Source organism: Strongylocentrotus purpuratus, unplaced genomic scaffold, assembly GCF_000002235.5.
Source record: "Strongylocentrotus purpuratus isolate Spur 01 unplaced genomic scaffold, Spur_5.0 spur5_scaffold_3, whole genome shotgun sequence".
NCBI classification, from domain to species: Eukaryota; Metazoa; Echinodermata; class Echinoidea; order Camarodonta; family Strongylocentrotidae; genus Strongylocentrotus; species Strongylocentrotus purpuratus.
The window spans coordinates 1,246,816-1,274,122 of NW_022145609.1; the positions used below are offsets into that span (position 1 = coordinate 1,246,816).

At 36.0% G+C, this 27,307-nt stretch overlaps 2 protein-coding genes across 2 annotated transcripts; both read left to right on the forward strand.

Moving 5' to 3' along the window:
* On the forward strand, positions 1-12,632 carry LOC587262 (delta(24)-sterol reductase). The gene is made up of 8 exons (XM_787001.5): positions 1-558; positions 1,727-1,988; positions 4,966-5,084; positions 6,816-7,082; positions 7,825-7,965; positions 9,230-9,427; positions 11,018-11,196; positions 12,312-12,632. Exons 1-8 carry the CDS (start codon positions 304-306, stop codon positions 12,463-12,465), a joined length of 1,575 nt encoding a protein of 524 aa, XP_792094.3. The 5' UTR covers positions 1-303; the 3' UTR covers positions 12,466-12,632.
* Positions 12,633-19,597: 6,965 nt separating this feature from the next.
* LOC587281 (aldo-keto reductase family 1 member A1-B) lies at positions 19,598-26,863 on the forward strand. The gene is made up of 7 exons (XM_787019.4): positions 19,598-19,710; positions 20,577-20,805; positions 22,039-22,190; positions 22,880-23,081; positions 23,844-24,043; positions 24,368-24,524; positions 25,342-26,863. The coding sequence occupies exons 2-7, from the start codon at positions 20,608-20,610 to the stop codon at positions 25,432-25,434; spliced, it is 1,002 nt and encodes a 333-aa protein (XP_792112.2). The 5' UTR covers positions 19,598-19,710; positions 20,577-20,607; the 3' UTR covers positions 25,435-26,863.
* The last annotated feature ends 444 nt before the right edge of the window (positions 26,864-27,307 follow it).

Sequence of the window (27,307 nt, forward strand, 5' to 3'; positions counted from 1 at the left end):
ATGCGATGCACAGCTCCGCGACCTCGCCGAGCCACGCCCCACGTGCGTGCAGCCTGCGCCCGATCAACCGACGCCCCTCGATTGTAGCGCAAGCCAGTGCATCTAGCTAGCTCTTACAGTCGTCTACGGTAACGGTCTAGCCATGTCAGGTAGATGAGTCAGTTTAAGCTCAGCTCAGTCGACCGGTACGGTACGGTGACAACCCTCATCAGGCCAGACATCGCTACGTCTGGTTGTTTGAACCTGAACATTTTCATGCTTTGAAAGTTTGATTGTAATATCTGTAGATCTAGAGGCTCTACCATGGATACCGAACTCAGTTTTAACGTTCTTATGTCAGGTTTAGCCGCCTTACCCGTGATAAGTGTACTTTTTCTCATTCAATTCAAGGGAATTGAATATGTGATTGTGAAACAAAGGTGGATCTTCGTGTGTTTGTTTTTGCTCCCACTCTCAGCTGTTTATGATGTTTACTATTTCATGCGCAACTGGGTTGTTTTCAGGATGAGCAGTGCTCCCAAGTTACATGCAGAACGGGTCCAAGATATTCAATCGCAGGTAAGCATGGAAAAGGGAGTGTTACTCATGTTAGAGATTAAGTCTAGATCAGCAGGCTTGATAGACAAGCTAGACTAGACTAGTTTTATTTAAAAATGACCCAGGCCATACCAGAGTCCAGACGTTATTTCTGTGCCTGGGCCTAGATTATAATAATTGTTTTCACAGACTAATACAATTACAAGTGTCATTATTAGATTACTGTAGAATTAAGGAGAAGATAGTCTGAAACAAAATTGAGCAACGTTTGAGTCGTGCCTGGCTTTCCAATAATCATATTGTACACAGATTCTAGACCAAATAGGATTAGGAGGCGAGTTGATTCAGTCGGTAAAGGCTAAGCATCACGCGTCTGCCTGCATGTCGAACTAAAGATCCCGGCTTTGAATCTCACCGACTTTACTTTACTTTACTTTAATACATGTTGTAGGTCTAACTCTAAGCCTGTTCATCGATTCAGGATTCTTCCATGGTTAGGCGGATGACTGAAACCTGCATTGTGTGTTAACGTGCCTCTCCATTGTTCATAGACACAGTCACAGGCTATAAGTTGAAAACACTTCGTCCCTAGGATAGGATGTTAAATGGAAGCCCCGTGTAGAGAAGAGTAACTACATATGCACGTTAAGAACCCACTCACTGCACTATTCGTATACGAGTAGGGGAAACCCCGGTGTACTAGTGGTCCACCTGCACACATCCCAGTATAGTCCCCCCCCCCCCCACTCTGTGATCGGAGGGATACCATGCGTGTTACCAAAATTTCTGGTAAAGGGGTACATTTCACGCACTAAAATCCGGCTCGTAGTACACAAAAGCCCGTTTTACACGCCGGACTTAGGGGGTGTTTTCAAAAGGAGGCAACTCTAAATAACACTGAGACCCTGAGTGAGGGGACCGGGAGTATAGTATGATAATACTCTGTCAACAGGTAGATCTACAATGTTTGTACTCAAATTGGAAGAAGAAGAAGAAGGCAAATGACATCCATCTTTTCGGACCTTAAGACAATAAAGGGATCTATAGCTTTCATAGAAATCACATCTGGACAGTCATAGAACCCTGCCTTAGTTGATACATCCTCAAAGTAGAATGATCATCAATCTTAAAAGGAGCTTTCATGAACCACATGTTTTTTAGAAATTAAATTTCATCTTTTTTTCTTCAGGTAAAGAAATGGAAGTCAGATAAGAGCCAGCAGCTGATGTGCACCGGTCGTCCTGGATGGCAAACAATCAGCCTTAGGGTTGGCAAGTACAAACTGACTCATCGCAAGATCTTCATTAACCTGGTGGATATTCTAGATATAGATACTGAGCGTCAGACAATGAAGGTTGAACCTCTAGCCACCATGGGTCAGATCACGGCCATGCTTAACCCTCTCGGCTGGACGCTCCCTGTCCTTCCAGAGCTCGATGATCTCACAGTTGGTAGGTTTTCTTGGGTATACTTCGGTGTAGAGACTGGAAGCTAAGCTTATTTGTCCCCCTTTACTGAGTTACTGTTGCGTCCCATCTCAAGTATGGTTCGAACTTAATTGGATTGTTTCTCCAATACCTTTCTAGGGATGACTTGAATTGGTTAATGGTGTTAGCATTGACTACTTCCTTAGGCAGGGCATTCCAATTATTTACACTCCTTATTAATAATAATAATAATACATAGGATTTATAAGGCGCCAAATCCACTTGACAGTCAAATGCTCAAGGCGCAGCTTGTGCAAAAGATGAAATACATACATGATACATTTATACAAAGTGCGATAAGTAAGGTACAGACATGAAAGGTAATGGTAATGGTAATTATTGAGAAATGATAAACTCTACTGCCTAAGTCTTACATGTATGTTGAAACATTGTTTGACAATCTTGAAGTCATGGCCTCTTGTTGTTGACCCAGTGGCTAGTTGGAATGATAAGATATCATTACATCTATTAAAAAAGTAGATCCTTGTCAGTTGGGGATTGGAGGATTGTTGGCCAATGATATTCAATAAATGATGTATTGAACGATTACATGTACGTCATTGAGCGTGCATTTGGGGTTATATACTACCTGTATTGTTATATAAAACAAATAATGAATGTTTTTCATTTGTTAAATAGTGCGAATATTTTCATTCGTTGAAATATTACCGCTCTATTCAACTGATGAAAATATTCGCACTATTGAACTCATGAACATTCATTGTTTGTATTTAATTAGGACATTAATTAGTCAAAAAATTAGTTTTTATTTTTTTTCTTCTTTTTTTCTTCTCTTTTTCTTCTCATGTTTATTCGCCTGTACTTGAAAAAAAACGTACAAAATATAACCACCAGCTCCATATTACACTCTTAAGTTGACCTCATACAATCTTATTACAATGTAGGCAATTTTTTTTAAACATTACCGAACAAAAACAAAAACAGTAGTTTTTAAAAATTGGTGTATGATCGGCTTGACAAATCAAAACTAAAACTTGGTGCATTAATACCATTCAATGAATCTAGGTACCCATTATTTCACCTGAGTAGGGAGTGGCGAATCTCAAAATGATTTTGACATCAGAGGCTGATAATTTTTCATTTTATTGAATGCACATTCCATACTGTGTAAATAGATTTTTTTTTCTAGGCTGACAGTTGTGTGATATCTTAAACATGCAAATACTTCAATGCTATCATTTAAGTAGCAAATACTCTTATCTCTAAAATCCCTCATTGACACTTGGTACACTCTTTTGCATCAAATCACCATACCTGTTTTGTAAAAAATAGTTCATAGAGGTCAATGAACATTGTGTGAACTTTTATCATCTTGAATGTCAATCAAAGTAGGCCCCCACGTCCCTATAAGTCATGACAAGACTTGATTTTAGAAGAACTGTCATAATTAGGATGAGGTACAATATATTTCAAACATGAATTCATCTTGACTGAAGTCCTGGATTGTTCTATTGAGGAAGGAAGGGGGAAAAGATAATGAATAGAGAGAGAGAGAGAGAGAGAGAGAGTCAGAGAGAGAGAGAGAGACAGACAGACAGAGAAGTGAGGGGGGGGGGGGGGGGGGGTTCCTTGTGAAGATAAACTTTTCTTTGTAATTTATACAACAACATGATCATAACCATAATCATGTAGATCCTAAGTCGACAGTGCTAACAATAGGGATACGTGTCATGGGCTAATCTTTTTTTAGAGCATTATGGAAGAGCAATGGACCCTGTAAAACGCTTTTCAGAGTTTTCTTTCTTTGCACGCTACAGCCTGCTGTAAACTGTAAAGTTTTAAAAGTTTGAAGGAAACTTTACTACCTTATCTGACTGGTTTATATTTAGTAAATTTATGCCACGTTTTTATTGACTTAAACAAAAACCTGTATACAGGTCACAAATATTGTATACATGCAAAATTCTGAAGGACATAATGATGAAGGTGATTATTTTGACAAAAGCTAAATTTGTGACATTTTATGTGCAAAAGAAAACATACAGATTTGTACATAATATGATAAAAGTAGTCCTTTGATGATACATGCTCCTGTGTAGAGAGCTTGTGAGTTGTGAAAGCTTAAAGGACAAGTCCACTCGAAAAATAACTTACTTTCAATAAAAGCAGGAAAATCAGACAAACCAATCAAAAAAAGTTTTGAGCAAAATGGGATACCTAACTAATAAGAAAGTTGTGAATTTTTGAAAAAGTATGTAAAACTATGGAACAATGAGAATCACAACACAAATTGCCAAGATGGTTATCAGTTTGTGACGTCATGTCCTCACCATTTATCAATTGCTCTATATGGTTTAATCCCATTAACTTCCCTTTTTATTCCCCAAAACTTGATTTCCCCATGCCTTTGCCCAGGTTATAAAATTTTTATCATATCGCGTGCATGACATTTCACAAAATCTTTTATGAACTTTAAAGAATTTATACTATTTTCTGAATATTGCATAATAATAATTATTGATTTTTATGTAAATAGTTTATCAAAATTCACATTTTCCATGATTTAACTGGAAAAAATTACTCTATATTAGTGCATCCACACAAAAAACATATTACTATTAATCTAACTTTGATGCTGGTGTGAAGAAATAAGATTCTTAAGGAGAAAAAAAGGAAATTTATATCATCAATATAAAGAAAATAATTAGTGGATAGTGAGGTCATGATGTCACAGACTCATGAGTGAGTTGCCAATTTGTCTAGTGATTTTTAAAGTTTTTAATGTCATTAAAAATTCATAACTTTCTTATTAGTTATCCGATTTTGCTCAGACTTTTTTTGATTGGTTAGTCTGATTTTCTGCTTCTATTGAAAGTAAGTTATTTTCGAAGTGGACTTGGGCTTTAAATCCTTTTGAATGAAATATTTTTTCAGTTTCATCAATGTGATATCTTAATTCTTTTCTTATTTATCTTTGCAGGTGGATTAATCATGGGTGTTGGTATAGAGAGCTCATCTCACAAGTATGGTCTCTTTCAACATGTCTGTGTTAGCTTTGAACTGGTTTTGGCTGATGGTAGCGTGGCTCAGTGCTCAAAGGTAGGCCAAACTTTCTTCCTCTCGGTTCTTGTTATCATTCTTGTGCGGTATATTCATTACATTTGTAAGTGCATAGAGACACTCCTGAATGCTATATACCTACATGTACAGTGCTCTGCAATTCATCCTGTGCATGTAAATATTTTTCTGCTGAAAGGCAAAGCCAAATGAGTGTAATTAACTTGTATAATTTTCCATACTAAGTTAACACCCTTTGGACTCTCAGCGGATAACACATACTACTTTGAGAGTAATTGACTTTCCTCGTATTAGTTAGTCTGTTGTTTTCGATTAACTTAGTACATTGCAAAGGGTAACTCTATTGTAGCATAAATTTTGAAGATATGTCTAGGATTACAAATACATCTACTTAAAATATCAACTAAATAATCAGTTATTTCATGACATCTATTAATTTGCAAAGCACATTGAGAATTGATCGGTTGAAAATTGCAGAATTTGCTAAACTGGTTGATTGGTTATATATAAATAAACTTGTAATCAATATTAAAAAAACACACTTCATGATTTTTACCAAAAAAAACATTGATGTTACCCAAATAAAGGTTAAAGTTAAGGAATCAGTTATTGAATACGTTACACATTTAACTTTTTTAGGAGTCACAATTGATGATTTTTAAATTGGAAGGAACACACTGGTGTCGTCTGCAATAGATTGGCTAAACATGTTGGTATATTTTATAAATTGAAATTTTTACCTACAGAAATATTGATAATTTTGTATAATACATTAATATTACCCCACTTAAATTATTGTATTCTTGTATGGGCATGCTCTAGTATGCAAAATACAAATAGGCTTTTAATTTTACAAAAGAAAATTATAAGAATTATATCGCACAGCCAATACCTTGCTCATACTTTACCTCTTTTTTACAACCTACATTTTTTAAAAGTAAACGATATTTATGTTTATCAATGTGCAATTTTTATGTATCTATGCTTTAAAAAACTTTTACCAAATACTATTTTACAATATTTTCAACTTAATAAGAATATTCATGGCCACCAGACCAGGATTTTAAATAATTTTCATATTCCAGGAGTAAGGACACTAGTTTCCCTAAATACAATTTTTTTCAGGGGTCCAAAAATTTGGAATGACATACCCATAGATATTCGACTGAGTCCATCACTAAATAGTTTTAAAAGAAAATTTAAACTGTACCTGTTAGACAATACTCAATAGTGCAATAACCTATATTCTTAATGTTCATCAGACAGAAAAGTGTGTGTTGGTGTGTATGGGAGAGAGTGTATGTGTGAATGCAATTTCCCCCCTTTTTTTTCCTTCCTTTTTATAACAAATAAAAAATTTAAATAATGTATTTAGTTTTTTATACAATTACTGGAGACAGACTTTTACATAAGGCCCGGCCTTCCTGTCTAGTCTCCAAATACTTTCATTAATGTACATGTTTAAAAATGTTTTTTCCCTTGTCCATCATGTCTTCTCCACTTGTGTTATCCTCATGTTATATATTGATACATGTATTTTATTCTAACTTTTATATGTTTGCTTTCCTTGTATATTTTTAATGAAAGTATTGAATAAAGTGAACTTGAACTTGAACTTGAAATAGACAGTGTACTATGAATATAACGGGCAGTATAATTCTGATTATGTTATTTAATGGCGTACGTGGTATGCACTGCTAGTATTGTAAAGCTATATTGAAGCATTGATTTTGATATTCTTTGGTGTTTTAGGATGAGAACCCTGAGCTGTTCTACTCCGTTCCCTGGTCGTATGGAACTCTTGGTTTCCTCGTATCAGCTGAGATCAAGATCGTACCCGCTAAGCAGTATGTTCGTCTGGAATACAAGCCAGTGCATTGCTTTGATGACGTCTCTAACGTGTTTGCCAAATGTTCTAAGGAGGCCCAAGAGAATGAGTTTGTTGAAGGATTGATGTATTCTAAGGATAAAGCTGTTATCATGACAGGACAGTTGACAGACCAAGCTGAACCAGCCAAGGTGATTTAGTAGTAAACATTTCTGATCCAAACATTCTCTCCAGCCAGAGTCTACATGTAACCCAGGGCTTCTCAAAGTCCGGACTGTGGTCCGCATCCGGACCGCAGACCATACCAATCCGGACCGCCCAGGAGAGAGTCTCCAATTGCCTTATTTTTTAATAAGAAAAATACAGAATTTTGAAAGTGTCAAGGAATTTTAAAGAAAAATTTAAAACATCAAGAGGAATGTAAGAAATTCTGAAAAGTGAACATTTTCACTATTTCATCATTTTATTTGTTTAGCTTTAGAAACAGAGAGAAGGGGGAAAAAAGAAATATACTAATAAAATAAAAATTGCTACTCTAAGTAACGGGTCTGTAATGTATTAGATAGCATGGAAACCAAATGCCATCAACTTTTTTCTTCATACTGTTTTTTCCGCAGTTTTCCTAGGCTCATGTCGAGCCAACTCGTTCGAAAATGTAATCTGTATGTGTAAATTTAAGTTTTGCGTTCTGCATTTCTCTCTCTCTCTCTCCACCTCTATCTTCTCCTCTTTTACATTCTTTTCTTGTTTTTCTTCTGTCTCTCTTTTTCCATTTTTGGAAGGCCGCCTAAAAAGGGAGGAGGGCCGCAATCGATTCTTGAACTATATGTATCATGCAAGCCATGGGAAATTCACTCAGTGATATATATATCTTCATTGATTTTCTAATATACATGCAAAGTATGACTGATTTGTGAAATATTTTTACAACAGATCAATGCCATCGGGAACTTCTGGAAGCCCTGGTTCTTCAAGCATGTTGAGTCATTTCTGAAGACAGGTCCTGCTGTAGAATACATCCCTCTGAGGCATTATTATCATCGTCACTCTAGGAGTATCTTCTGGGAAATTCAGGTATGCACTCATCTGATGATATATATCAGCGTTAGTTCAACACCTAGAGAGTTGATGAGAAAGATATTTAAAGGGAGAGAGACTGTACTTATAGACAGGTGTAGATAATGAAGGGCGCCGGTTTCCTGGGTACAGAGCCATTCTGCCTAGTTTTTTCTTCTTTTTTCTTAACAAGAAATTCTAGTCTCATCTTAGCTTCAAAATTTCACAAACTCAGCTTTATATGAACCTTATTTGATAGTTTTTGCTATTGGTTTTCTTTCCAAACTTTTGAGTTTGTGAGCAAACTGTAATTCTCATTTTTGGCACCCCAAATTACTGGAAACTATTATCACCTAAGCATACAATCAGCTGTTTTGTAATGAACAGTCCTTTCTAAAAAGAAAAACAAAGAGGATATTAAATCCCAACTTCACATTATCTTGCCGAACTGACAATCAATCATCATCATTGTAACCATGAATTGAAAGAGTAAGAATACATAATCACTACTACCGGTACATACATGTAGCTAGGATGTAAGAATGACTGTATAGAATGTATGACTAGCTGTTATATACGTTGTAATTGACTATTTCCATTACCGGTACCTGTTATGTCGAGGGGTCAGTGACACAAAGACGTAACTCCATTTTGGCCATTTTGAGAAAAAGGGATTTATGTGTCACTGAGCACTTGGGCCTTACGGAGTTGAGTCTATGTTTCACTAGCCATTGACTTCAATGGGATGTTGGGTGGAATTACAAACGTAAGTCTTTGTGTTTCCTGGAAAGCCCACATTTTTCTGAATATTTTGATATCAAATACTTATTTTTGCAAAATATGGAGTTACGTCTTTGTGTCACTTAAAGATAAAGTTGAGTATTAGTCATGCGATTGCATTGTGAAAGAAACTGTGTGGAGTCGATCAACAAAGGTTGATCATCTAGCAAATAAGTATTGTTGTGTACTGCAAGCTTATGGAATTATCAAAATTATAAGAAATTTTGATCAGTCTTGGTAAAGATACAAGCACTGTACACAGAAAGAGGTATATGGGACTACACAAACATGTGGCATAAAAATCCGTCCCAATTTGTATGCTGTTACATGTACATGCCATATTTATAATATTAAGGCATTTGAAGAGCCATGCTTTTCAGGGAACATTTTTAATCTGATCTTCTTCCACACTTGCATAATAACAATGATGACGCTCACAAATTCTTTTTCACCTCTTCCCAGAACTCAATTTTCTCTTTAACCCTTGATGTGTTTCATACAGGACATCGTGCCCTTTGGCAACCATCCAATCTTCCGGTACCTTCTTGGCTGGTTGACCCCTCCTAAGGTGTCTCTACTGAAGCTCACTCAGGGGGAGATTATTAGAGAGCTCTATGAGAAGAAACATGTGGTACAGGACATGCTGGTACCACTCAAAGATATGAAGAGCTCCCTCATGTGCTTCCATGATGAAATGGAGGTAAGTTGTTTTTAATCACCATGCAGGGGGGGGGGGGGGGGGGGGTGTTTCACAAAGACTAAGATCAAATTTAATTTGGACTCTATTTTCTCTCATCATTTACTGGCATTGGTTTCTCAAGGGACGTTCAAATCATGGTCACTCTTTACAGAATTTACATTTTTTGATAGTTCATTATTAAAGGAAAAAATATTATCTAAAGATCATAATTGAGAGACCAATGGTGAGAGCAACCAGTGGCATGAAAGGCCTGCCATAGTTAAGTCCAACATATAGGCGATCTTAGTCTTTGTGAAACACTCCCAGGACTGTTTACCATGTTGTGTTTAACTATAATACAGATCTTAAACTGTGCAATCGGATGAATCTTCATATGCAATTATATGCGCAGCGGTGCATTTTAAATTTTCAAGACAAAATTGAGAAATGACATGTGAGAAAATACTGTGCATTCATTTCTTTCAAAAAGTTTACATATAAAAAGAAGGGTGTTTAAAATAGAGGTTGCACTTACAGGGTAAGAGTTTAAAGTTTATAGATGTAACATGATAAATGAATGGTTTCTTGAAATGAGAGAAGATGTTTAAATTTGTTTAGGGTGCCGTGCATTATTGAGGAGGGAGATCTTTACGAAGTTCAGGTGCAGAACTAACAAAATCATGATCTAATAAAATAATCATGTATTAGTTAATTATTTCTCTCAACAGCGAGTTACTTCATGTATTATACAAGTATGCCCAATTTTCAAATACCCATTTAAAGTCTATGGATTTTAATTGTGTATTAATGCCTTTTTTATCACAATGTAGATTGTCAGTGTCAGTTTTGGTATTTGTTGCATTTAATTGCATTTTTAATTTTTTTTATGGTTAAGCGCTTAGAGATAGTTGTGTCTATTGTCCACTTTATTGTGGAGGTGTCATGGTATAGTGGTTTAATCACTTGACTCTAAATCCAAGGGATGAGGGTTCATGTCCCAACCTGTGGACATTAATCCACATTTGCCATCATCTACCCTGATGTAAATGGGTACCTGGCAACTGCTGGGGTAGTAATAATTGCAGGGTCCCATCTTCCAATTGAGTTGCGATTTAATATCAGCTCTTTATAAGATTGGGCAGGACTCATGACTACTCGAGTGGTTGCCCAGGGTAAAGAAAGCCCAGTTATTATTAATAATTATTATAGGATGATGACGTGGATCCTAATCAAATGATTGGTTGAGAGCGTACACGTGACCAGGCATTCATTTTGCCTAACACGTAATTTTCATAATGACCGGTCATTATCAAATGCTACTGACAGGTCATTAGTAAAATCATGTTATAAAACATCATTTTATAAAACAAATAATACACATCATTTTGTTCAGGCATTATTAAGAATTACCCTCACAAGGTACCTTTGGAACAGTCTAACAGTAACATGCCTGAGGCGATAGCCAAGGGTGTTTGGACTGTTTTGAAGGTACCAAGTGTGGGTAATTCTTACTAATGCCCTCACTGCTGTGTATTATTTGTTGATTACTTTTATTATCTTTGGCAATGGGTATCTAAGAAGCTTTGTTACCTGTGTCACTTCACTCCTTAGATGTACCCTCTGTGGCTGTGTCCCTTTGTTCTACCAGCCTTGCCTGGGATGGTCCATCCTCTAGGCAACCAAGAAGAACTCTTTGTGGACATCGGAGCCTATGGCAACCCAAAGAATCCTAACTTTCATTTCAGAGATTCCACACGCAAGGTGGAGGAGCATGTCCGCAAGGTTAATGGGTAAGTGGTCTCCTGCCTGCCTGGGAGAGGAGGGTGATAAAGGTATAGACCGGTTCTGGGGGGTGTTTCACAAAGATCTTAAGTTGAACTTATCTCTTAGTTGGACTTAAAAATTATGAAAATATTTTGTAAAAGTTATTTTGAAAGGCATAAAATGTTGATTCAAATCATTCATATCTTCTATCATCAAGGAGATTTAATATTCTGGATGTGGAATTTATAAAAAGTCTATAATACTTGAATTTCTGCTTTTGAATATATTTCATTTTAAGGCTCCAATGGCTGTCCATAATTTTTAAGTCCAACTTAGTGTTAAGTTCTACTTAAGATCTTTGTGAAACATCCCCCTGGTCATACAATTGCATTGTGAAATAAACACTGTGGAATCGATCAAAAAAGGTTGATCTACTGCAAGGTTCTGGAATCATCAAAATGATAAGAAATTTGGCCCAGTCTTGGTAAAGTTACAAGCACTGTACACAGAAAGATGTATATGGGACTACCCTGTATCTATCCAGTTATTAACCCATTGACTACTGAATTCTCATATTCCCCATGGGGTTTATACAGATTAATGGATTAATGGCAATGGATTAATGTACAACTAACATTTCACCTCTCTGTGCAGTTTCCTACGCATGCAAGTTTGCACAAAACAATGGGCACCAATTGACGGAAGGATTGCTTTGTGGAAAACAATGGCTTTGCAAAGTTATCCATTCCTTGTCTTCATTAGTTCTTTTCACACCTGTATAGATTAATGTTGCACTGAAAACTATTAGATAATCTATAAGCCTAGGGTATATCTATCCCATGATAAAAACAGTGTGGCACAGGAAGATTCTATTTATTTATTTATTATTATCTGTACCAAGGCTTAATACTCAACTATTCAAAAAATGAAATATTTGGAGGCATCTTTCCATCTTTTACCAATTGCAGCTGGTGTCCACCAGTTTATTATTTAAAGTTTGTGGGTTTGTGTATATTGGATCATCACTATTTAGTGTGATTTTCAATCCTCTTTCTGTCATTACTACATGTTTTCAACATCATCCCCATTAAAGAAATTATGTTTATTCCTTCTTTATTTTCTCTTTTGCCTCACCATCCAGGTTCCAGATGCTGTATGCTGACAGCTACATGACCCGGGAGGAGTTCAGGGAGATGTTTGATCACTCTCTCTATGACAAGCTACGCAAGAATCTCAAGTGTGAAGGGGCTTTCCCAGAAGTGTATGACAAGATCAACAAGTCAGCCCGCCACTGATACCGCTCTGATCAGAGCCCTCACCAGAGAGCCCTCACCACAGAGCCCTCACCTGTATAAAGCCCAATCTCAGTTCTGGAGAGTGTTTCACAAAGATCCTAAGTCGAACTTAATAATTATGGATAGCCGTTAGCATCTATGAAAATATTATGTAAAAGTTATTTTAAAAGGCATAACATTTTGATTTCAACTCATTCATATTTTCCATTATCAAGGAGATTTCATGTTCTTGATGTGGAATTTATAAAAAGTCTAAAATACTTGAATTTTGCTTTTGAATATATTTTATTTTATTTTAAGGCTGCAAATGGCTCTCCATAATTTGTAAGTCCAACTTAGAGTTAAGTTTGATCTTTGTGAAACACCTCCCTGGTATTAAAGGGAACTTCTTCCAGAGGAAAAAAACAGCTCAAAGTAATTCTGTTTTCTTGATCATGTAGTATATAAGATATCTTGAACAGCATTAATGCAAACAAACTGACAAATACCTTGAGAAATCCAATCATACACTGAAAGCATATTATTAGTCTGCATGTTATACAGTATTATAGAGGATAGTCACCAGGGGGGCCTTTCACAGAACTTGTCATCAGTGACAAGCTGTTATAAGCTACTGAAATCCTTGGTTCTGATTGGTTATCAACAGATTTGTCACTGATTTTGTAATTTGTCATTGAAAAAAGGCTTTGTGAAACAGGTCCCAGGTACGCTACTGGTTTGATTATGATTCTTCCTTTGCTCATGATATCTCAGTCACACCAACCACCGAATGGACGGACGGACGGACGGACTCCACCGTGTCTCCCTCCAAACCGCCTGATTCTTTGTCATTCAGGGTAATGTAATATGTGTAATAATAATAATAATGATATTTAGCTTTTATATAGCGCCTAATACAAATGTCTCTAAGCGCTTTACACATATACTATTACTGCACTGTCTGTTGTTTGTCTTGCATGGGTCTCTTTGGTGTGATGGGTATATGACTGAGCCATTACACATTTTCTCTTCAAACATTGGCAAAAAATAACTTATTTGTATTCTTGGTTTCGTGTGTGAGTTTCACTTATTTATATGATTCTCTATATTATGGTATTCTCTATTTACTCGGCAAACTGTCTTTAATTGGTTCTTCCTTTTCTCAATGGTAAGCATGTAGTATAGCTCAAGGCAGCTCCCTACTCTGTTAGTTGGCTGCGGGATTTTGGTTGATGCTATACAGGGCCATGATATGCACTTTTTGGTTATTCAATAGTCACTTTCATTTTCTATCCAAAACATACGAGCTTTTACTTTCATTGGTGTCAGTAAATTGGTATATTCAGCATGCACCATAATCATTCATTATATTCAGGCGATAAACTAAAGTAAGACATACTAATGTGTATTCTTTTTGGCTCTACCCTAATGTTAGAATCGTAGTACAATATAAGTCATTCGTGAGATGATTTCATAGTAAGATTATGCAATAGTGTTCTTTTGCAACAGTGTGTATTGCCATTCTAATATTGTATGTAATACATTATAAAAAGTTGTCAATTCTTCTTGATGAGAATTTCTCACCACTTCCCTCAAATATATCTGTATTTAAGTAACTGGTAGAATATTTCTTTGTAGTAATAGAATTACTCAAAGTTTTGCAGTCGGGTACAAGTCCCAATCTCAGCATTAATCACGGAAGTGAAATCAACAGTTTACGCAATATTTGCATGTCCAAAGATGATTTGTCTTTCCCTTAAGCCTACCGTTGTATTATTTAAGCTAATATACATGTATATATTAATCAGTATTCTGAATGTTCTTTTGATGATTCATTAACGTATAAAAGAGATAGAGTTAAAAAAGAAAAGTTCGACCTTTTCTACAACTTACCCTTGATTACCTTGATTCCCTTGTTTATAATGTTTCTTGTCTTTGCTGCTACAGTTATTCAAATTAATTTCAGGTATACAAGAAAAAGCCTGAAGATATTTCAGATTCAATTTTGTCTCGCCTGCATAGCAAAAAAGTGAGACATAGGCGCCGCTTTTCCGGTGACGGCGGCGTTAACATCAAAAACTTAACGTAAGGTTAAGTTTAAGAAAGAAACAAAAGTGCAGTTTGCATTTCAGATGACTTGTGTTATCTGTACCATCATATTTAGCTATGCTACCTAAGCAAAGTAGAGAAAAAAGAGCTAGACTTTCCCTTAACACTTTTAGTGTTTGCAGTAGATATTTTAAACATTGATTATGTTTGAATAGTTGGCTACATTCTTTATTTTTGCGCTTCCCAAACTACCTCCTGGAGATATAAATATGCAAGTATCTATGATATGGTTCAATGTGCTAATCTCAAAATATCTCGCACGATGTAGCAATGGAGATTTATTTAACAGCTATTTCATACGTTATATATTATGCCTAGTTTTCAAATAGTATTATTTGGTATGCAAATTTACGGCACACATTGCTGTAAGTGCTATTGTTTTTTTTTACATTTTCCATACCAGTAATTCTTTTTTGTTTGTAATCAATTGCACAGGTTTTGTCAGTCTAGGTGAGACTTGGACTTGATTGATTTAAAAACCTTGGTTTTTTATTTCATCTCTTATATAAGTATGTATTATCAAATCAAGAAACATCAACGCTACGTTATATATATCTAGAAGGGTCCTAGGGGTGTAATTTCAGCAGTGTCTTTGTAGACAACAAATGTGATAAACTTGTTAAAGGGAGGTTGTAGCATTGGAGGACTCAGCTTTAAAAGCTTTAAAATGGTGATTACTGTAATTATTAGCATTATTCCTTGTCATACTTTCCTTTTGATTAATCCAAATCTGCTTTAATCAAGCTAACTTTATTTCCAGTATGATTCCACTGTATTTTGTACATTTTTTATGTTCGTGTTCACTTTTAGTGTGGTTGGTAAAAGTGAGGTGTGATAATGAAACTGGATTAGAGTTCATGGGCTTATGATACTATGTCAGCTAATAGCTAACTATAGTGAGGCTGCTGAAGAGATAACCCAGTGGAAGTCACATTCATGAGTAACTCAAGTTTGTGAACATTTATGTTAAGCAAAGCTTGTAAAACTTTCTATATATTGCATGTTATCATATTATTTAGATTTGTCTTGCTATTCGCGGTATGTTCAATCATTGTATCGGAAATTTAAAACTTATTATTCACATTTGACGAGTATGAAACCAGTGAAACACTCTGAATACATGTATATATATATATGTTTTGTGGCTGTATGTATACACCATTATCTGGTTGATCAAGGCTCTAACTATAGAAGTGTGCTCTGACTATCTTCTTTGGGAAATACTGTATTCTTGAGGGGGAAAATCAATGTGCTCCATATATGAAGATAGTGGGATCCAGTAATGAAGTAGTAAGTAGTGCCATAATTTTAGTCGGGTAGAGTGGTCTTAAATAGACATTTGTAATGAACGTTTTATTTTGAAATCATGTGGATTTCTTGTATGTGTAAACATTAAAGCTGTTACAGCCTTATTTTTGTGTTAAATTGTTGAGAAATAAGCCAGAGATCTTTGCTTCCAAACGGATTTAAAACACATGAAATAGAATATGTCTTCAATGGGTTATAATTCACCATTTTACCAGTAATTTTATATTTTATCTCTCAACATTTTATATTTGGTCATCAGTATTATATATAATCAGGCTGCTCAACTTGTAAATAATCTTAGGCTGATTTCAACTATAACTAGTGCCCTCTCCCAACTACATGAAATGGGTTTTATCTGAGGAAGTTTCTATTATTTGCTGGATTGAAACGAGTAGTCTGTCCTGACATCAAAGCAGACAAATCTAGAAACAGAACATTTGAAAAGTACAGTTTTAATTGCTATATTGTCAAGTTTGATGAATCTGTAGGGTCAGAGAGGAATTATCTCTCTGTAAATGAGATGTTCTTCTGCATGGCTCCAAACAGATGATAAGATGATCTAAGAGGCTTTCGATTTGATTACCGTACCAGTATGTTATCTCACATTTTCCCAATGTGCGTGACTGCATGTATAATTTTTTTTTTACCACCCCCCCCCCCCCTTCCACCCCCACCGATTAAGAAATATGAAATGGGCATTTGGAGGGGGATTACTCATACATGTCTATACATGAGTATTCTCGCAATGTAGCAATGAAATACCTTACAAAATGTAAGCTCTGTTTCACTCTCTTTCATTTATAATGTGTTGCATGCTTAAGTTCTGTATTATATGTTTTATTTTTCACTTTCTGAATCGGTGCATTTTTGTTGAAATAGGGGTAGAAGTCATGAAGTAATGTTAACAATGGTCTGTTTTATGCCTTGAAGGTCATAACTGTGGAGTACACACTGTACTGTGAAGCAGGACTATGTATGGTCATAATAAAAGTGTTTCTCTGCTTCAAGACTGCAATATGAGTGGATTATTCCTGATAAATAAGAGAAAAAGAGAGAATGAATGAGAGAGAGAGAGAGAGAGAGAGAGAGAGAGAGAGAGAGAGAGAGAGAGGAGAAGAAGAAAGAAAGAAGATATGGAGAGGGGAGAGAGGGAGAGAGGGAGAAATGACGAGTGAGAAAGGGTAGGATATGATATGATAGAGTATGCATTTTGTTGCCAGTGCTTTTGATATCAAAACATGACATGACATATTTTGTTCAAATCAGGAGACCGGCAGTCGACGAGATGGGGGCTCGATCTAGAGGGCTGTATTGCCACAACAAAAAGGCCCAAAACGACGCTCATAGTTGTGCATTTAGAAATTGTTGAAAGATATTTGATACAATCTAGGCCAATTCTCTCAAACTTATTACATTATGATACTATAACAGTTGAAACTTTTATGTGACAAAGAGGCAGGCACATGCCTATTTTTTCATGAATGACTGAACTATTTCAATGGTTATTTCTTACCCCCCCCCCCACCTTCCCCACTCTCTCTCTCTCTCTCTCTCTCTCTCTCTCTCTCTCTCTCTCCCTCTCTCTCTCCCCCTCTCTCTCTCCTGCTAGTATAGGCATATATAAAGTTTAGCAAAGGTAACAATACAATGCACTGCCATTGATGATGCACTTGTCATATCCACAATACATTTTCACAGATAAGTACTGAAAATTCTTTTTACCTAAGGATCTTTTTAAAAATAAATAATACTTATTCAGGAGTAGTAAAAACTTATATATAACTACCAAGAATTAAACATACCATACATCATATAAATGTATGCATTCATGAATGCATATAAAAGTCACTTAAGAAATCAAGCATTTATTTTTTTTATCTGTAAAGTAATTGTACAAATATATTTTCCATTTAATAAAATAAACAAATTATTGTAATTTAAAAAAACAAACAGATTCCTTGTGTATAATGTAGATCAATATAAAAATAGAATGCATAATTTTATACTAAGCAAATTTAGCTTTCATTGCGGAAAATGTAGTGCATACCAACACAATCTCACAAACCACATTTACCTGTTCACATGTTTTTTCTTTCACTCTTTTTATTGTACTATTAGATAAACTAATTCTGACCACTTTGTTCTATTCGAATTTGAAAATATTTAGAGTATCAATTACTTTGGATGATATCTTGCATTTGAATTTATCTGTATGTTATGATGTTCTGATATATCTGTGTGTGCGCGAATGTGTGTGTTAATTCTTCTTCATCTTTTCTTCTTTTTTTCTTTATTAAGAATTCTTTTTACGAATAATCAGAAAAGAGGAGCAATATGTAATAAAGTGATAAACGTTTACAATAATAATTACATTTGAAGAAACAACTATGCATTAGGCCTAAAAGAAGAAAGTTGTATTGGATTTTTTTACCGTTTTTTAGGAAAGAAAATGTTTAATGAGTAAAAAAAAAAATATCTATCAAAGCATTCAAAATTGAGAAATATCAGCCCAAAGAGTGAGGAAAGAAGAAAAAAAGATTTCCGACCGACCGATTGACCCAGGCATGTTTTTTTTTTTTTTTTTTTTTTTTTTTTTTTTTTACCTTAAGGGCAATACAACATCTTTTGTAATTACAACTATTTGAATATTGCACTTTAATAAAATCACGTTTCATTAATGTAGCTTGCTAATGAAGGTCAAGGATCCCTGGAATTTCGGGTTCTGTACACTCATCAAATTGGCAATATTCCACACTTTGAAATGGCTACGGCTTCAGTCTCGCATGAGAGTGTGAAAATAGCTTCACCTGGGATTTCGTCACAGAACTGGAAACTGTGGATTTCGTCCAATGCGATAATTTTTATGGTAACTGTAAAAGGATAAATTTCAGCTTTATAAAAACCAAGAACAAGTAACAGGCTTGTATGGCTATACCCGACGTGCGTCTATGCCGTTACGGTATCTCTTCCAAAGACTGGGTTCTGATTGGTTGAAAGTTGAGCTGCAGAGACGTCGCTACGGGGTAATGACGCGTAACCCATAAATATGTTCGGTGTTCGTGCTTTTCGTTGTTGATGTTTTGTTTTGTTTTGTTTCGGGTTTTTGTTTGGTAGACCTAGTTTGTTTGTGGGCGGTTGATGGAATAGAATGAAATAGGAAACTTGGTAAGTTGGTAGGGACTTGGTAACATGATTCAGATGAGAGTAAATTGTGCTAAGGCAGTGACTTCTAGCCTTCAATGCCGAATGTGCAATTAAAGATTATCTGAAATTCTGAGTGAAAACATAACATTATTAATGATAAAATTTGTGGAAAACTGATCTGATCGATTCCTTAAAGATCGTAACAATGGCTCTATATATACAATTCCAAACATTTAAGTGTTGATATATTTTTGAAAGCCTGTTTTATATGTCTTATTTTCATGGAAAAAAACGGTTGAGTAGACTATTGGTTGGGAGAATTTAGTGTTAGAGGGTGTCGCACATGTAGTGACACCTTTCGGAGAAATGTTTTCTGGATTTTTTGCATGTAAGAGGGTTAGTAGGAATATAATTAGTAAAATTTCATACAAAAATTACACAGTTTCTTAACCTTCTACAATGTTACCGGTTCACGTTTAATTCACGAATAGGCCAATTATGAATTAAGCTGGAAAATCTTTTGAGTTGGAAATGGGGGCGCCCCCTTCTCGCACCCGAAGTCGCTGTTTTCCATGTATCCACGTATACGTATGCGGTACGTATTTGTATTTTTCAAGACACATAATCCGAGATTATTAGGGGGCGTGCCCATGCTTAAACTAGACGAGCTCAGAACAAGTCTACAGTCTCACCTCCCTGGTCAAAGTAAGTCAACTATCCGTCACGTTTTTATTTAATGTTCACTTTTCTTGGGCAAGTGGCTCAATTTATACGATATGTTGTGTTTAGACTTTACAAATCACAACTTCACTTGGTCTCCTAAACTGCAACTGGGTAGTTAATTTTGCTAGCAAACATCCAGCGGAGAATCGGCAACAGGTATGCCTGGTCTGTCGGCGCAGGGGACGATCATGACGATCATGACGATAGATGTAGGTCCTAGGGATCTACATCCCGGCTGTTAATGTTTCTATGTTTTGTTGTTGCCTTGTGTGTGTGTTTGTTTGTTGTTTTTGTATGATTTTACTGTAGCCCCCACAAGACCTGATTATAACCTTACTCTAGGCAATTAAGCCCTTCAGACATATTGACATGTCTAGTTGGCCTAATTAAGGTCACCTGTCTACAAAAGAAGAAGACATTCTACTAATTACGTACTAGTACTAGTACTATTATAAGTACTGTGGCTACTATTAGTTTTAGTGTTTGACTATGACTGTACAATCCAATGACGTTTTTGATAGTGATGATGACAGTGACGGAAATTATGATGATGGTGGACAATTCTGATGATGATGATCGACAAAGTATAATGATAACGGTGATGTTAATTCCATGATGATGATAATGACGATTTCTGATGATGATGGTGATGAACATGGTGATATGATGATGATGATGATGATGGTGATGATAATGGTGATTATGATAACAATGATGACAATTTTATATAATGATGTAATGGTGATGAAGACAGTGATGAAGATTAAGCTATGATTATGGTGATATAATGGTGATGATTATGATGACAAAGATGATGATGTTCACTCCTATTCTCTATGATTCCTTAGTCCCTATATAGCTTGCAGAGATCCTTAGACCATGGACATGTCAGTGACACTCCCTAGTGGCCATGCCATGCCTCTGGTTGGTTTAGGAACCTGGAAGCTGAAAGCTGATGAGGTTGCCGGAGCGATAGGAGCAGCAGTAGATGCAGGATACAGACACTTTGATTGTGCGCTCATCTACGGCAATGAGAAGGAGGTGGGCGTCGCCTTGCGGGAGGCAATGCAAAGACTGGTAAGATGTCATTCTGTTGAAGGATATAACTTCATCGGTTTAGAGCCAGAATCAAAAATCAAAATAAGTCATAAGTGTCATACTCTGAAAGGACTATAGTATATCAATGTATTAATAGATAATGATATAATTGTGGGTTTATATCGATAGAGCTTAATGTATGCAGGCGCGTACACAGGGGGGGGGGGGGGGATTTGGGGGGTTAAACCCCCCTCCCCCCCCCCCCCTTTGGTAATTTTTTGTGTGTTAACCCCCCCCTAAATTGGATTTTATTTTTTTTATTTATTTTTTTTTATTAAAAAAAAATAATAAATAAATAAATATATATTCCCATGGTTGACCTAAAAAAGCTGACCTTACCCCCCCCCCCAACGGAGCAAAATGTCAAATTTTCAAATTTCGAGACAAAAAAAAAAAAAAAAAATATCCCCCCCCCCCCCCCCCCCCCCCCGCTTATTCAGCGGTTGGCTGAGTCGTTGCGAAATTTTCGGCCCGCTTTATAAATGTTAAAACCCCCCCCTTGAAAAAATCCTGCGTACGCGCCTGAATGTATGCATCAATGATATCTCTATTAAAGTGTTCACAAATATGCTACTACCCTGGTCATCAAAAGCAAATTGTCCAAAAATATTGTATCTGGTAGGAATTCAATTCATTTACCAATTACGATATTAGTTTTCAATGTTATCTCATTTTATCTACAGTGGAGGTTTTTTTTTTTTTTTTGGGGGGGGGGGGAGGGGGGGACAGCAAAAGTGGAAGTGACTTGTGCAATCCACCTCCCCTTGGAATTAGAGGGAGTGAATCTGCCCCCCCCCCCCCATTTACTTGGCCTGGTATGATTTGATAATTTTTGCATTGCATCTATAGGAAGATGAAGGTAATGAACTACATTTTCACACTGAGCCTATTTTTAGGTATCTCTATATTTGAATGGCACATACAGCTGTTTCTGCAATCGTTATGTTGTATTTGTACAGTTGTACAGTCTGCCTGTCTGCATACAAACTGTCTAGGTTTATAAAGTCAATAATTGCCTTTCATTCTTACATTAAATGTTAGACCTCATCAGTCAGAAGTATAGATTACTTTGTATTAAAAAGGGTTTCTATCCTTTGCCTGCACAGCAGCTACTACTTACTAGGCCCCTATCATTATGTAGAGCCTTACTTTATTAAATAGGCTCTTAACTTCCTCTTAACTATGATTATTTCTTGACTTTGTTTGTTTCAGGGTTTGAAGAGGGAGGATGTCTTTATAACAACCAAAGTGTGGAACACATTTCATGCCAAGGAAGACGTCGCAGAGTGTTTTAATCGATCATTGACTGATCTACAGCTAGACTACATTGATCTCTACATCATGCACTGGCCGTTAGGATTTCAGTATGTAAAGTCTAAACACTTTTAACCCTTTAACTATTGGAACAGAGTAATGCTTGTAGTAAGCCTATGGTGATGAGAGAATTCAGGGACCCGTTTCACAAATTCTTTTTTCAAAGACAAATGACAAAAATCAGTGACAAAGCAAGGATTTCAGTAGCTTATAACAAAAACTGTCATTTGTCACTGATGACAAGTTTTATGAAATGGGGCCGAGGAGTCAAAAGGTTAAATGAAAAAGCTCAAGTTCTGGTGTGTATAGGTGAAAAAGCTTTGTACTGAATCATTTTGGACTTTTATGGAAGACCTTGGTAGTAATAATGTGATAAACTTTGAACCTCTTAAAATGATTCATTATTTGTTTAAACTTTGGACCAAATGTCGATGCCTTATGTGTGAACCTTATGTGTATCATCACACCATTTCTGTGTATTTTATTTTCCCCTGTATGTGATATCATAACAAGAGAGATAAAATAAATCAATTTTGACTTTCCAAACTTTTTTTTTTTTTTTTTTTTTGGGGGGGGGGGGGGTATTTGCCTTGTACAGGTTACAGGTGCATGGATAATGCAATCATTATAATGCATGCAGTGAGACATTAATTTTCTCAAACTTGCTACTGGTTGATAATCCCATTCAAAAGCTAACATTGTAAATCTATAAACTAATTCTCCTATGTATTGATTGCAGAAACCTTGGTCCAACGGTCATGTTTCCTCGCACAGAGACTGGTGACATAGTTTACTCCGATGTGCACTACCTAGAGACATGGTCAGCCATGGAAGACCTGGTCAAGACTGGTAAATGCAAATCTTTGGGACTGTCAAACTTCAACAGCAAGCAGTTAGATGATGTACTCCAGCATTCCACCGTTCCACCATCTGTCCTGCAGGTACGCATTGAGTAATGCAGTCAAATCTGCTTTAGTGACCACCTGTCTACAAAGACCACCTGTCTACAAAGGCCACATTTGTTGTTTCCCTTGAAAATAGTTTCTCATTGAATCATGTTCTGAAGGAACCTGTCTACAAAGACCACCTGTCTACAAAGGCCACTTTTTGTGTTTCCTTTAGGTGGTCGCTATAGACAGGTTTGACTGTAATTATTATGATAGTATTAATAATCACATTAAATTTGTATAGCACCTATTATTTACGATTTAATTCTCTATGCGCTTTACATTCTAAACTTGGAGAACATAGAAATATTAAATGCTGAAAAATATAAAAGTGCTGCGAGAAAAGATAGATCTGAATTAAGGGCTTTCGTAGAGGAGATGTATTCATAATTGTTACGGGTAGAGAATTTCACAGAGCAGCTAGAGCTGATGCTGTGAAGGTCAGTTTCCATATGTTTACAGAGTGTACACATAATTGATAGGCAAACCTCCAAGGCCATTTTGACATATTGTGGTAAACCAACTTTAATTAATTTTTTTTTAAAGTCTTGGAAAAAACATACCATATACGATTGAATGGCAAATCTGGGACCTATCATATATCATCCCACGCCACCTTCAACTCACTGTGCGTAGTGATGAAGAGCTCAACAAGCTTTTGGGTGGGGTGACGAATCTAAGATCAAAGAGCTGTAATTAATTTGTACCACGGTGCTTTAAGGTTAAGATTTGAATCTTTCCCCTCATACTTCACAGGTGGAGAGTCACCCGTTCCTACCGCAGGTGGAGCTGCTAAACTTCTGTCGAGAGCGATCAGTGGTGGTATCAGCTTACAGTCCTCTTGGCTGTGGAGACAGGGCTTGGAAGCTGTCTGGTGAACCTAGTATATTTGATGATCCAGGGTTACTGAAAATAGCTCAGAGACTCCGCAAAAGCATTGCCCAAGTTGCTATCAGGTAAGGGCATTTAGTGTAAGACACATAGTTCTGAAACGAGTGCTCAACGGTCAATTACCTACACCAAATTGTGTAACTTCAATCCTGGACCTATCGCTGTACCTCATCCAAACCCTAATATTATCATTTCCACTGCTTTTTTTGCCTCTCGATCTGCACAGTAGTTTGTTTGCCTTATGGGCAATTTTGCACAAAACAGTAGGAATCAATTTATAGAAGGGTTGTTTCATGCACTACAATGGCTTTTTAAAATCATCCATTTCCTTTTTGTATGACATTTAAAGAATTAAAGACTTCTATATTTATTTGGTTGATTGATTTTAGGTATCAGGTGCAGAGGGGTATCCCTGTGATACCGAAGAGTGCTACTCCATCTCACATCCAGGAGAACATCAATGTCTTTGATTTTGAGTTATCGGAGGATGACATGGCGCTCTTATCAAGCCTGCCCAGGCGACGCATACTTGTACCACCCAAGAAGGTAATGTAATTGATGGAACGTTTCTTCTTTTGTTCTGGAAAAAGACAATAAATTATATATTCTATATTCTATTCTATCCTAAAGGCATTTGTCTGATTATAGTCCAAACGGCAGGTCTATGGCTAGGGGAAGGGGGGGGGGGGGGGTTGACATCCCTTCCTCCTTCAGAAACTTTTAGTTGACTAATTCATATATACACAAATTTAGAGTGTTAGAGAAATATTGTGTGAATATGTCAAGTGTATTGAAAAACTGTTTCTTAAACAAAAATTTCTTTTCTTCTTCAGTTTGATAAAAATACCCTGAAATTTATGCAATTAAAGTGGAGCTGAAATAAGTGACTTACCTTGAAGAATCTTGATTCAAGGAAATACTCAATACTCAACAAGTAATTATCTCTCTTCCTTCACCTCTTGCCCCTTGCTCCTATCTCACTCTATCCTTTTATTTTTTCTCTTTCGACCTCTCGTCCTCTTCCTCTGTTTGTCTTGCTTTTCCTATTTCTTGCTTGCTTGTTCTACATTTCTCTTTCTATCTGTCTGTATGCGTGTCTGTCTTTCTCTCTTTCTATCTGTCTGTATGCGTGTCTGTCTGTCTTTCTTTCTGTCTTTATCTCTTTCTATCTGTCTGTACGTGTGTCTGTCTGTCTGTCTGTCTTTCTCTCTATCTGTCTGTATGCGTGTCTGTCATTCTGTTTTTCTTTCTGTCATTCTCTCTTTCTATCTGTCTGTCTGTCTGTCTGTCCTTCTCTCTCTCTTTCTCTTTGTCTTTCTATATATCTGTTGTCTGTCTTTCTCTCTATCTCTCTCACCTACAGGACAAGGATAACAAACCAATGGTGGACAGCGACGGTCTAGTGATCCCTAGAGATGGATCACATCCCTATTATCCCTTCCATGAGCCTTTCTAGAAACACTGCCTTAGAGTCTTTGATTGTATGGACATGAAATAGAGCACAACTTAATGCGTGAAGGTCAATTTGAGTTCTGATTATTAAAAACAAATGAAGGAGCAAACATAAGGAACATATTCTTAGTTTTATTCCTATCATTGTAAGCACCATCCAGACTTTCCTTGATTTTGAGCAAGTAAATGATGAATCTTGCAACTGTTTGCTGAGCCAAGTCATGCAATTTTTGCCACATTCTATCTGGTGTGCAGTATGTGGGGGTAATAAATGCATATTCACACTTGAAATCAAACTGAGGCAAGTAAACTGTGGGCCAAAATTTCTGAAAACACAAATTTAATTTTCTTACCATTCTTAATCTTGAGACACAGAAAATATAATACATGCTTCAAATGCTCAGCTCTTTCATATGAAACCAAAATGTGGAAAAAATATTTAGCTTTGCTTTTGAAACCATTATCAGAACTCAACCTCCCCCTTTAATCCTGCTGTAGAAATTATCGAGTTCATAAAACAAATATGAGGCATGATTGGTCAACAGTACTATTGAAGTAGTAATAATTATTGATAACCAAAGGCAATGTAAATCATGATCAGACGTGATTGGGAACAGCTGTATGTGTTTGCTTTGTACTTACTCATCTAGTTATGATAGCTATGATCATAGATTTAATTCTTGCCATGGAAAGAATAATTTTCCTTAAGTCTTACTGAAAATTAACACATTTTTCTCCCATTTAAATGTTGATCATTTTTTCTTTGAAATGTCAGGAATCTATTACATTTTCAATCAAATTAATAAACATGATTTCAACTACATGTCAAACTGTTTAATACATAGTTCTCTAACAAACAAAAACAAAACATGGATTTTCATGGATATTGAAGGCTAACATTTGGAGTGGACTTTAAAAGATTATTATAATTATTATTATTATTCATTTGTTCTACTACTCGTCAGGACAGATTTGATAAAAACAGGTTTTCATGTGACGAAGATGGATGTTGTTCAGATGAGCATTCTAAGTATAATATGCTGTATGATATTTACTTGCAACAGGTGTATTATGATGGCTCTAGAAGATAAAACATATATCATGCCAGGGAGTGTTATTGGATATAATGTAAGTAGTGCCAAATACTGAATAGAGTATATTGTAATGTGCAATTATGATGTCAGTTTCTGACCATTTAAACTAAAAATTTGCTGCTCAGATTTCAACAATATCTATAGCTGTAATGATTTCAAGTGAGTTTTGTCTCTTTAAATGGTATCAAGGGATTTTTTTATATTTTGTTTTATTTTACAAAATGCTATTAACCTGCCCAAATTTTAGCAGCTGAAATATTTGTTGTTGGTACAATCTAAATGTTTCAATAGATGTATACTAATATTAGTGCAATCTCATATGATAGTCTTATTCAAGTACTTCAGTGTATGTGCTTTCATTTCTAAATTAGCACTAAGAGACTTATCTGAGTTGATGTTTTCAAGTCTCTTTGGATTGAATTTCGATCACTTGTAGGATCTGTTTGCGCGCCTTACAAATGTGCCACAATATATTTGTTTTTACTGTGATTATAATGTCTAAGGGAGACATTACTTTTCTTAAATATGTCATACATATCAATCAGATCACAGAAAAACTAAAAGTTACACAACTTTCAACAGAGAAGGAACTTTGAGCTGTGCATCTGTGCAATCCCATTCTCTTCAACTCAAAAATTGTTCAAAAGAAACTTGAAAAAAATGTATTTTCTTGTCAAAATCTTCCAGTTAATTTCTATATTTTTATCAATGTCATCCATTCCAGATTATATGTACTCACTTTGCCTTATGTAATTTTCTAAACTGTTTGTTGTTTAGGTGCTT

Excerpts from the sequence above, each read along its gene's own strand:
- LOC587281 (XM_787019.4), top strand. The coding sequence starts at position 20,608 with ATGGACATGTCAGTGACACTCCCTAGTGGCCATGCCATGCCTCTGGTT. Across the intron at positions 20,806-22,038 it reads GGGAGGCAATGCAAAGACTG|GGTTTGAAGAGGGAGGATGT; the intron begins GTAAGATGTCAT and ends TGTTTGTTTCAG. Across the intron at positions 22,191-22,879 it reads CACTGGCCGTTAGGATTTCA|AAACCTTGGTCCAACGGTCA; the intron begins GTATGTAAAGTC and ends TATTGATTGCAG.
- LOC587262 (XM_787001.5), top strand. The coding sequence starts at position 304 with ATGGATACCGAACTCAGTTTTAACGTTCTTATGTCAGGTTTAGCCGCC. Across the intron at positions 7,966-9,229 it reads GTATCTTCTGGGAAATTCAG|GACATCGTGCCCTTTGGCAA; the intron begins GTATGCACTCAT and ends TGTTTCATACAG. Across the intron at positions 9,428-11,017 it reads GCTTCCATGATGAAATGGAG|ATGTACCCTCTGTGGCTGTG; the intron begins GTAAGTTGTTTT and ends TTCACTCCTTAG.